Source organism: Emys orbicularis, chromosome 19, assembly GCF_028017835.1.
Source record: "Emys orbicularis isolate rEmyOrb1 chromosome 19, rEmyOrb1.hap1, whole genome shotgun sequence".
In the NCBI taxonomy this organism is placed as follows: domain Eukaryota; kingdom Metazoa; phylum Chordata; order Testudines; family Emydidae; genus Emys; species Emys orbicularis.
Window position 1 is genome coordinate 22,728,920 of NC_088701.1, and position 12,161 is coordinate 22,741,080.

General features: G+C 49.1%; 1 protein-coding gene across 1 annotated transcript in view; it reads left to right on the top strand.

The window, feature by feature from the left end:
- ANKRD52 (ankyrin repeat domain 52) overlaps positions 1-4,201 on the top strand; it is a 44,359-nt gene extending 40,158 nt beyond the window's left edge. Inside the window, exon 28 of the mRNA XM_065419138.1 lies at positions 812-4,201. Coding sequence (XP_065275210.1) covers positions 812-1,056 — 245 coding nt within the window. The 3' untranslated portion in view covers positions 1,057-4,201. The remainder of the gene's footprint in view (positions 1-811) is intronic.
- The last annotated feature ends 7,960 nt before the right edge of the window (positions 4,202-12,161 follow it).

Below are 12,161 nucleotides of genomic sequence, written 5' to 3' on the forward strand. Positions count from 1 at the left end.
GCTTTTGTTTTTCCCCCCACGTAAATTCTGGCCTGGTTTTAGCAACTGCTAAAAGCCTCAAGAACAGCCAGAGCCGCAAAGCAATAACGTGTGAATTTCTGGGATCCCAGTGTTCAAATAAAGCCCCACACTCCAGTCCTAGCTCCTCTGCTCAGGGAATAAAAATTGCCCTGGTTGAAAAAATTGAATCCACGGTTCTGGACACGTTTAAAACACAATAAAAAAACCTGTTGAGCAGTTGCCTTTCTCTGAGACCACAAATGACTAACCCTGCTGCGGCCCTGCCCAGAGCAGCCCAGGAAAATAGTTGACGGGTTTTGCACAAGGTCTGAAGACTCCTGCCAAGGGGAGGGAGTGAAACCGAGTGAGCAAACACCCCTTTTCTAAACCAGCAGGCTCCAGTTAGACTCCTGCACTGGGCCCGGTTGCCTAGTCTGGGATGGGGAGAGGAAAAAGGGGCTGCCCATGCAATGCTCCAGGTTCAGGCGCTGTCCGTTTACCTGCATGTCGTGGGCCCTGTCGCCATTGTAGCTGAGTGCCCCAGAGTTTTTAATGCCTTTCTCTGAGAGCTCTCCTGTGAGGCCGAGCAGGGATCTCTCTCTCTCTTCCTCCCCTCCCCCCCCCTCCCCCCCCAAGTCCCAGGCAAATGCCCTATTGCTGGACAATACTTCCCCTCCGCGCTGCGGGGGGGGGGGGGGGGGGGAGCAGCGAGCCTTGTCCTGCTGCTTAATGCGACAATGTACCAGGGCCCCTTTGACGTGTGCAGCCGGCTTGACGGCTTCACTAGCGCCGCCTCGTGGCTTCGTTCCAGGTCACACCCCAGCCTTGGCTTGCGCCCCCAACAAGGACGTTGCAGACTGCCTGGCACTTATCCTCTCCACCATGAAGCCTTTTCCACCTAAAGACGCCATCAGCCCTTTCAGCTTCAACCTCCTCAAGAACTGCGGCATTGCGGCCAAAACAGCGGCCTGCGGGGCCCTGCCCAACGGCAGCACGTGCCCCTACACCAAGGACCGGCACAATGCTATCGGCTTAGACGGCTGTTACTCGGAGTAGCTTAAACTATGGGTATCTAATATCTTCTTCTATTTATTTAGAAATTCTATAAATATAGGGCACTTTAAAGGAGAACAAGACTGGACAGGCCTTCACACAGGGCTTGGCAACCGACGTTAGAGTTTCCTCTTCTGCCTAGGCCCTCGCTCGGTTGCCAGCAGCTAATTGACTTAATGAGCAGAGCTGGCAAAGAGCCTTTCCCTACCCCACGTTCAGTGCGGGCGAACCCCTCCTGGAGCGACCGCTGGCAAAAGCAGCCCCGTTGCATTAGCACAGCTGGTCCCGGGCAGGGGCCAGGGAATGTTTCAGGTTTTCTGAAAAAGGGACTTTCTGATTTCTAACTTCCTGTTTCTAGAACTAACCTCTCCCCGTTGGGAAGCTCCTTAGGAGGGCAGTCCTGCTTGGTTCTTCTGCAATGCCCTCCTCCCGTCGCCACACCCGCGGGGCCAGGGCTGCCGCTGGGCTTCGTCTCTTGGTGACCGCTGAGCTCTGAGGAGGCAGTGATCAAACAGCCTTACAGGGCTGCTCGTTGAGAGGCGGCTTCTCCGCCATTAGGAATTGGATTGCCAATTCCTTTCACCCAGGAGCTGGGAAGAACGTTTGGTCCCTCCCAGCCCTGAGGTTGGATTGACTTTGGAGCCAGTTTTGTTTCAAATCCTCCACCTGGAACTTCCCTTCCTGCCTGTCTAACCCTCCGCTTTCCTTTCAGTTCCCCTCCCGTGCCCCCAACTCTGCAGCGTGCCGGCTCTGTTCATTCCACAGTTGCACAGTCTAGCCAGAAAGCGGAAACTTGAACTTGGGGGGAGGGTGGGGGGAATTAGACAAGCGAGCGACTGCTGAGTGGTGGGTATTAGCACCCGGGCAAGTGCCACTGTAACTTCTCCTTCATCTGAATCGTTTTGTTTTCATGCTCATCCTTTGATTCCAATAAGAACACTTGAATCCCGAACTACTGTACCCAGGACATTGAGATAACCTCTGGCAGCTCTCACTCCTTCATATGCAAAAACGGGTGCTACTGTCCATCCGCCGCGGGCTGCTCCGAACCCCACGTTTGCACTGCTGGAATATTCCCTCCCCACACCAGGCACTTTAGGGATTCTAATTTTTCTCTTCGTTTGGCAAAATGTTGGCTCCTGAGAGGCGATTCCTTCTTAAGTTTTGTTCCTCTCCGTATTGCGCGGCCATTCCCATGTGAGAGTCCGTCAGTGTTGCTTTTTAAAAATTTATTTATAACGAAATGAGCTTTTACCTTAAAAAAAAAAAAAAACACACAAAAAAAGTTTTAACCTTTTAAGGAAAAAAATGCACTTCAAAGTCCTTATTCACAACCCTAAGTCTGTATTTATTTTTCTAACGTGGCATCTTGGCAGGTTTTATTAGCGTGTGTGTATGTGGGATTGGTGTTTTCATTTAAGTGTTGTTGGGTTTTTTTTTAATTTTAAAAATCCTATTTATAATGCATGTTTTAAACATTCAAGAATGTGCACTACTTTTTTTTTAATTACTGTAACAGTATCATGTGCAAAAAAAAAAACCACGAAAAACCTTTCACCATATCGCAAGTCTGTTTGAAGCCAAAGACTGGGATGTAGCGATCAGAGCGGGTCGACAGGGCAAAAACATTGGATGTACGAGCTTTTCCACTGATTCTCTTTCCTTTTGCAGCCTTGGGGGTGGGATAACCTCCTGGTTCTCAGACTATAGTAAGTGACGTGTGCGGGCGCCAAAAGAAATATTTTGAGAACCAAGCCTTGGGTTGGGGCTGGGGGGACGTCCAGGAAGGGATCTCTCTCCTTTTCATTCAGCAGAGCATCGGCGCTAGTCACTTTCTCTTCTTGGTCAGTAAGACTGTTACAGGAAATGGGCGAGCCATAAGTTTTGGCTGTCCTGCCTAAGTTACATCTATTACAAAAATCAGCATTTTTTTGGATCAAAATAGAGTATTTGTAAATGAAGGTGAATTCTGGTTTTCTTTTTGTTTTTTTGGCCAGACATTTACGTTACGTGAAATGGGCATTGCAGCAACGAATTGCTGTTTCCCGCAGGCAATGACAGACCGCCCCTCAAAAGAGCGCCAAATAGGGAGCGGAGAGACGGGATGCTGGCCGTAGCTAGCATGCTGGCAGCCGGCAGAGAGAGGTGCTTTATCCGGGCAGGAGTAGAGTCTGGAATAGCGAGCAGCTCCTCTCGCACTGTTCGTTTCTTTTACCAAAGTTTAACTCTTAGAACCAAATGTGAAGTTACAGTCTTGGCCTTTGGGTGGGCAGCGCATCTTCTTTTCATTTCACGGAAGGGTTTCACCCGGAGAGTAGCAAAGACTTGGGTGGCATTTCTGTTTGTTTTTCCTCTTGAAAGTCGTCTTCTTTATCCTCACTGCACCAGCTGAGCTTGGTTTCCCTTAGCGTTACCATCTGACACTCCAGCTCAGCAAAACCCTTGAAACATGGACTGCCGAGGGAACGCTCCCTGTGTAGAAAATAGCCAGTTCTAGTCTTCAGAGAGGGCCTAAAATCCCCAGATAGGGAAGGAAGAAAAGGCAGAGAGCCAGCCTGTTTCCCTCAAGGCACGTCAATAAAACCTTCCTTGCTGGTGTCTCTGATAGTCTAGGAATCCAATGCACAAAAGCAGAGTGAGGATTTCTCTCCACCCGCTGGATGCTGGCCCATTCTGTGAGGCATAAACAACTTGGGTTTTAGGCTACTGTATAAGATGTTCTTGGCCAAGTAGCCTCGTGGCCTGTTTGAACCAGTCCTTCCTTCCCCTTCTGAAACGTGTTCCAAAAGGCTCAGTTCTTAGGTACGTTGCAGCAAGATCAATTCTCTCCTCGCCTCCACCCTCAGCACTAAAGTTCTCTACCTTGATAGCAAGTGTTACCTTTCTACACCGAATACCTCAGTTCGGCATCAAACCACACAAAACTTGAATGAAAGATCCTCTTGGAAGATCGTTTTCAGTATTCTGCAGAGGGAGAACTGGAAAAAAAAAAAAAAAAAAAAGACTTGTTTACAGTATTGTTGAGTTCGGGTACTTCCCTCTTGCAACGCTTTCTCTTTCCATTTTTAAAATACTGAATTCAGGCACTGCCTATTTCTCAGCCTTCAAATAAGCCCCTGTAACATTTCCTGTAACGGGGCAGGAATATGGGTCCAAAGTCAAGAATTGTCCCTCCTCCCCCCCCCCCCCCCCCGCCCGGACAAATGTCCTTCTCTTGCTGTGCAGCAGAGGGCCTGAGCATTCAGAAGCGTACGAGAGCACTACACTGAGGCCTGGTCTACACTAACCCCCAAATTCGAACTAAGGTACGCAACTTCAGCTACGACATACCTTAGTTCGAACTTACTGCGGTTCAGACGCGGTCCACACGCGGCAGGCAGGCTCCCCGTCGACTCCGCGGTACTCCTCTCGCCGAGCTGGAGTACCGCAGTCGACGGCGAGCGCTTCCGGGATCGATTTATCGCGTCCAGACCAGACGCGATAAATCGAACCCGGAACTTCGATTCCCAGCCGCCGAACTAGCGGCTGGGTGTAGACATACCCTGAGAAAGCTGTGCAGGTCTGGAAGCCCTGGCTTCCCTTATCTTTGTCCTTTTCCTGGGGGTTTGAAGGAACAGTGACAGAATTGCTGGGGTGAGTCACAGAGACCTGGCACATTTAGGGCTCAGTAGTTTTGAGTGAAATCCTTGCCCTGTTGAAGTAAATGGCCAAGTTCCTGTTGACTCCAAGGCTCGGGTTTCACCCTCATGTGCGCATGTACAGCAGAGGGCAAGACGCACGTATGGGCAGCGCTGAGATAATTTTAATGCCATCTTGCTTTAATTTTAATTAAATATCACGGGGGGAGGATTTCAAAATCATTTCAAACAAGGGCAGCCATTTCCCCCTCTTCAGGGCAAGGGAATATCTTAGCATAGTGTTTGGAGCGTGGCTTTTTTTTTTTTAAGTGTAGTGGCATTAAGCTTTTTTTTTTTTTTTTTTTGAGGAAAAAATTGGCCTTTGGTTTGCCTTGTTTTCATGCTGTAACGCGTTACCTCTTCACTTGACACGGTAAAGACTAAACTCCGACAAGACAATCAATGTGATCTCTCTAAGGGCTTCAGCATTTCTTCTCTCCGCTGCATCGTACTTTTTAATTTAATTTAATTTGCTCTTAGTACGTTTTTGGGGATTATTTTTACTCCTCCCCTTGTCTTTTTAAAAAAAATAATGATACCGGAGCGGAAAACCATTCCAGCAGTGCATCCGTGGTTTGGGCTTTGGGAGGGGGGTGGAAGGGGGGGTTTGGGGAAAGGGGGGAAATTGGCCGTTTCTACTGCAGGCGCCAGTCTTGTTCTCCTTTAACGCTGTAAAGTATACATTTGACAGCACAGCTTGACAATTTAAGTAATAATCAAAGTGTTTGGTAATAATGCATTATTTTGCTAAACGAGATTTGTGATGGTTTCCCTAGTGCATTGTAAAGAGGGTCGGAGGGAAACTTCCGCTCGTCGTCCCCCCCGCCCCCCAATCCCCCAACTTTGTGTCTCTTGACACCTCATTTGCATCGGCATAAGAACGTTAAGTGTTTTGTGTGTGGCGGTGGGGGGGCCTTATCTAAAACTTCCTCTACACAGACCTTTATGCCAAAGTCAGACCATTCCTGCTTATCGTTCTGTTCGGCTGTGCGCATAGATTTGGCGTAGAGTGAACCTTTTCAGCTCCCTGCAGTGCCACTTCATTTTTAAAAACTAACCAGGTGTGGGATTGCCCCCGCCCCTCCCAGAAAAGGAAGTTTCTCTCCATGCCCTCGCTTCACAGCACTTGCTTCAAGCACTTTTGTTAAAACCTGAGAGTCTGGTTTCTCTTTAGTGACCCACGGGCTAGAGAGCAGCGGGGGGTGGGGGTGGGAGGGGCGAGAGATGAGTGTCTGGGGGATTATATTTTAATGTTGAAAGTTTCCGTTTCTAGGGAATGAATGAACAAAGGGAAGTTGCGTTTAAAAAAAAAAAAAAAAAAAAAACAGCACAAATGCATTTCAACTCAAAAGATGTATTTGCACTGCCATTGTTAGACACGCTGCCAGACAGGCAGTTCAACTGAGCCATATAACTGCTGACAAACACTGAATGTAACGTCCTTGACCAGGGCAGTCCTGGGAAGCTAGGAATTGGCTTTATTCTCGATGGGCACTTCCATGAATTCAAAAATAACCTGAGGATGATACCATCGTCACTTTTGTTTTGGTTCCCGAGTCACAGCAGATTAGAGGCTTCTCTGGATTTTGTATTCTCCCCCTTGTCCTACAAGGAGGGAGAGTGGGTGGTCGGTCCCAGATCTGCACATCCCAGCCGCTGAGATCGGAAGATAGTCAAATAGCACTAAGAACAGAAACACGGCTCCGAAGGGGAACAAGTAAGCTTTATTTCCCAGGGCGTTCCCAGCGCTTACGTGACTTCTGTCCGGACAACGGACCTTTGTCGTTTTTCTGAGCGTATCAGATTATAAGTATTAGTAAAATAAAAATCAACCATCTTTTTTTTTTTTGGTTAGGTGGGAGCAGCAGGGGTGGGGAACAGCATTGAGATCTCCCCAATCTCTTGTCCCACCCCATCAAAAAAATAAAATAAAAAGGATCAACTTCCATCTCAAGATTTCCTCTTGCACTTCAACCCTAATTAGGAGGAGTGTTTCCTCCTCACCAAAAGGCTCCATGCCACAGGGACCAGAAAGGGGGCGCGGAATTTGTGTGAATTTCCCCCCACACACACGCCCCCAGTTGTGAATGTCAAAGGTCTTTCCTGTCCCATTCACACTGTAAGCCGTGCTCTCACCTTTGCCTTCAATAAGAAACCAAAGGAAAAACCCAACCCTCCATTTGAGATCACGGGCGTGAAAATGTGGACCGTTTGGGTTTGGGGCTTTGCGGCTGCAAAAAGCCATTTGAACCTCTTCTCCTGGCTGGGGTCAGCAGCTCTGGGGGTGTATTGAAAATCTGAAACCACCAGCAGGAGAGTAAAAACTGGACACATTGGGTTTTTTGTTTTTTTTTTGGGTGGGGAGGGGGGAATGATGTGAAACTTTTCATCTGAAGCAAGAGGGGGAGACAACCGGGAGGAAAGGAACTCTTTGAAATTTAGAGGATGGCTCCATTTGGATCATGAATATTTAGTCAGACTTAAAGTCCTTAAAGATACAATGTGAAACAAAGCAACTAGAATCCGAAGGGGGCGGGCGGGTTGGGGGAATACACCTTTAAGGACTTTTAAGGCATCTGTAGCAAGCTCAGTGTCTTTACAAAATCCTGTGTGTAAATGCTGCACCTCTGTATATTATGCACATAAAGCATTTCTTTGACTAAGATAGCTCAGACCTCATCACCAGTCAGGTATAAACAACTCTTCCTCGCGTGGGTCTTGGTTTTCCAGTGCATGTGTGTGTTTGCGGGCGCGTGTGTGTGTTGCGTGTGCATCTTTTTCGGTTCACTTCCGATGCAAAGGAGAAAGGGGGGGAGGAAAATAGCCTTACTAAATCCAATCTTAACTATTGTTCATCCGCTTGAAACGAAGAAAGCAAATGCATGGACACGTGGGCCTCCGTGGGCGCGGTGGTTTTAGGAATCCGTATGCAATTTCACCTGTGCTGGGCATTTAGAAAGCACTTGATCAGAACCAAACAGTAACGCGCTCTCTGTTAGATGGGTCAAGACAGGAGCAGGAGGGAGGCCCTGCCAGCCTGCTTCCAATCTGTGCTCTCAAAGAGCAGAGGACACAACTAGTTCTTCACAGATAGATCCAAATTGCAGTTTCTTTGGTGCTCTGCACTCGGTCTCTGTGGGGCTACGGTGTTTCTGGGATCCCTGTTCGGTGGATGGGGGGGCTTTCCTGGCACCTTGCCTGCGTAGGCCATCTGTGTGTGGTTAGCGAGGGTTGGCAGAGGCCTGGTACTCGTCCAGAGACTGTAAAGGGATGGGCTGTCGCGTGTCTTGTCTTCTCATGCCCAGGGCCCCTTTCTCTTCCTGTGAGGTGCTACATGACTATTCTAGCGCAAGGATGAAATCTCTGGCGGGGGTTGTTCATTGAGCCAAGGTAGCAAAAATGCTGCCAAGAGAGTGAAGCTGCTTAAAGTGGGAGAGAACAAGAGGTTTCTTGGGCTGCTTGCAAAGGAGAGGTACCTTTAAATCCAGTTTACCTTCCCGGGCAAAGATGTCTCCTCTCCCCTTCCCAAGAGAGTGGCTGTTGTGTTCTGCTGCCTTTGCTCCTGGGACACAGACCCTTCAGAGGAGAGGTCCCCTTTGAGTCCTCTGCCAGGCGGCCAGGAAAGTAAGCCAGATGGGGTGTCGAGAGCAGCTATTCCTTAGGAGCTGGGTTGAACATCTCCCTTAGAACGGAATGGGGCCAGAAACCACCCCAGCCCTTCTCTGGCTCTTGCACTGTGGGACCCGAGAGTGGACATTTGACCATTTTCCTCTCGTCCATTGAATGTTACAGAGGGGAAACGGCTGCATCTCCTGGGTGCCGCGGGGGTTCTCAGGCACCATGCTCAGCCGCGCCATCCCTGGCTCCATTTCTTTGCCACACGGAGTCTCTGGATACACCACTGGCTTTTGGATTTTCAAGCCCTGTCACTGGGGCAACGTGCTGGAGAAAACTCCCACGTAACCCCCGCACCCATCTCTCCCTCTCACCAGAGGCACGACCCACAGCAGTGGAGAAGGGAGTTAGCCACGGGCCCCAAACCACTGTAGAAGTTTTGGTAGCTTTGCCTTTTGCGTCCTGTGTCTGAATTTGCACTACTGTGAAATCCGGCTTGTTCGGGAGAAGAGAAGCGTCCCATAAAAGCAATACTTGAGCTACGGTGATGCACGCAAGGAACGTTAGGAGATGACCAAAAAAAATAAATCAACACGGCCAGTTCTTCAGTTTGAGCATCCCTCTGGGGTGACACTGGGAGCCTTAGCCAATATTCGGGGGGGGTCTGGGTACCTTGGAACTGCCCCTCACCCGGTCCCCACGCGAGCGTTGCGGTTCTGGTGGGCAAGAGGGCATTTTCATGGAACCGGATTTCTGCTTCGAAATCTGTCTTGATTCCAAAAAGGCTTTTTCTTGTTGTTCTACTTGAAGGTACTAACCAAAACGGCTGCTGTTTTCATTTTTAGTTTTTTGCTGCGGGGGGGGAGGTGAGTGTTTGGAAGTTGCTTGGAACTGTCAATTCCCTGGGGGTGTGGACGGGGGGGGGGGGGTGTCGGCTTTTTGCGGAGAACCGTGGCCCGAAGCGCAGCAGGCCCCGAATAGGGGCCTGCCGGCATTTGAATCTGCCGACTTGCCCCCTCCTTGTTCTGTAGGATTCTCCCTCGCATCCCTCTCATTGTTTCTTTCTGCAGTTCGGAGGCAGCAGGCGACGTTAAGCCGCTAGCCCCGGCTTGCCACAAGGGGCTTTTCTTAAAACCGCGTCAGGCAGCCCGACCGCTCCAGGGATCTAGAAACTGCAAAACCTTTTTGCCACCACATGCCTTGCAGCACGGGCGAGGGTAGGGAACAACCAGGTCGGTCTTCGTTCGATAGAGGGGGCAGAACCCCTGTCTCGGGCCCCCACAGTCCACTGTAGATTTCAAATAAATAGATGGGGGTGGTAAAGGGGGTGGGGGTGGAGGGAAGCCCTCCCCCCCCCCCCCCCCGTGGAGGTGGAAGGATTTGGAGGGTATATGGAAAAATGGAGAGTGGAAATCTACGATGATTTTCCTTCTCTTTTAGCCTCCCACAAACAAAAGCAGGCACCAAAGATAGACCAAAAACCCCACCTGGATTTAAAAGGGTTTCTGGCAGGTTGGGTTGAATAGTGGGATCCTCACACACACACACGAGATCGAGGGAACAGATTTTGCAGCCTGATCAGAGTTCACCCCTTTGGGGTCCTAGCATTGCCTCTCAGCTCCCCCGAGTCGTTGGCTTGAGGAAACAGGGCTCTTTAACATTGGGGATTTGGGGTGCTTTGCTAACAGATCGGCAGCACCGCTGGCTTTGCGACATGATTGCATCTGAATTTAGACGCTGCAAAAAACCAAAACCAACCTACAGCCTTGGGATGCCTGTGAGGGGCAAATGTCACTGAGAAGGTCCGTAGCCCCCAACCCGAAGGGCCCCTTCTCCCCCACACTGCTTTTCGGGGGGGGCTGCAGTAGTGTATGTGGTCTGTAGTCATGCCGTGCTTTCAGGACACGCTGCTTTGCCATCCAAGGCGGTGCATCGAGTCAAACCTGGGCAGTGAAACCCAGAGCAGCCCTGCATTAAGTGGCCAAGCCAATGAGTGCTTGGCAGTTTTGCCACCTTATTCAGTGCAGCATTGGCAGCTCGCACCAGAACGCAGGGCCGTCGCTGCCATCGGCAAGCCACCGTGTGCAGATGGGCTTACCTGGAGCATAGTGCGTCAGGCGTCTGTAGCAGCTTGTTGGAGTCCCTCACTAGAATCGTCATATCGTGTAAATACAGGATTGAAAATTGCACTGAAAATAGCTATGTGCCAGCTTCTATCTTCCCTCCTTTGACAATGGTTTTGATTTGGGTTTGGATTTTTTTTTTTTAAGTCTGTATCCTCCTCCCTTAAAACCGAAAATTAAAAGGCTCCTCTGTCCGTGGAGGATGTCAAGTGCTGTCTCTGTCCTGCATCAGCTTAGCTTCCCACTCTGTCAGATCAGCACCTTGTCCATCCCCCCTCCACTCAGCATGCTAGGGAAACTTCTGCTTGCCAGATCTGTTCTGGATTTTAGGGTTTGTCTCATCCCTACAGATTTGTCAAGTTTCTATTTTATTTTTGGCCTTAGGGCTCCCATAGCTTTCTCCTGCTTCCTTCTTTAAGGAGGTATTTCAAAATCAAAGACGAAAGCCAGCAATATGTAGCAGGAATCTTGTTTCCTCCCGAGCTGCATGCTTTCTTAGAGACGTCTTTACCTAACAATACCCATGCCACTAAATTCCTCTCTCAAAAAGAGCTGCTTAGCAAATAGATGGGAGAGGTGTCCACATTGGCTCAACCCAGTGTCAGAGGGGCAGCACCCAATGCTTCTGTCTTTAAACCTCTTTCTTTGCTTGCTTTGTTACAGAGCGTTTCACCCTGTGCCGAACAGCAGTAGGAGGTCTTTGTGCTGCTTAAGTCAATTTCACCCATGATGAGTATAAGGCAGATCAGAAGAAGAATATATTTCTCTCTTTGGTTCCGGTCAGTTTCTTCTGTTTGTGCGGAGGAGAGAAAAGTATTCTTTAAAGAGAGAAAATATGGTGGTCAAACCACAAAACCTGCCAGGGGAGCTCAGGGGCAGCTGTGGGACATGAAACTACTTGACATTTTTGGTTTGAAATTGACTAGATTTGTAGTCCGCACTGTCCCTTCAAATGCTCCTTGTTAACGGTACCGTTTCCCTGATATGCCTGCAGTTAAGGGGATTTTGTCAGAGAATCATGCTGCTGTGAGTTACCTCTGGCAAGATTAACACCACTCTGCAAAACAATTCCTGTAAACTTGCCTGGGAAACCTCAAACACGGCTAGCATTGGTTTTGACACCAGGCTTCGTTGTGTGACTGGGGAAAGGGCAGAGAGTTGAGGGGTGTGTTTTGTTTACAAGGCTCCAACTTTGCTATTTAGCAAGGGTAACCGAATGCCCTGGATTCTCCAATCCGTCTGCTGGAAGATTGGAATCTTGCTCCATGCACATCTTGCCAGTAACTTGCTTAGATATAAAGTAAGATTCCAAATCAAAGCACTTTCAGGACCTCTCTTTAATTCAGGCGGTTAGTTCTTCACTGTCCTTTTCTTTCTTGTGCACCTGTGTGGAGAGGAGAGTTGTAAAGTTTACGCTCATTGTCTGCTTAGGAAAAATGAATTACACCCCGTCTCCCATTGGGTTTGTTGATCTCTAGCGACCTACCTTCAGAATTTCTGCTTTTGGACCAGTTCGGTCTTGACAATCTCTGTGTATTTTTCTGTCCTGTCTCTCCCCCAACCCAAAAATCTTGCTTTGTAGTGTCAGTATTGGTTAAATGACCCTCCGGCCAGCCCCTTTTTCTGCTCCGTACCGTAGCTGCTCTGTTGCAGGCCTGTTAGGAACTGGATTTTTAAGGAATTCTCCAAGCTT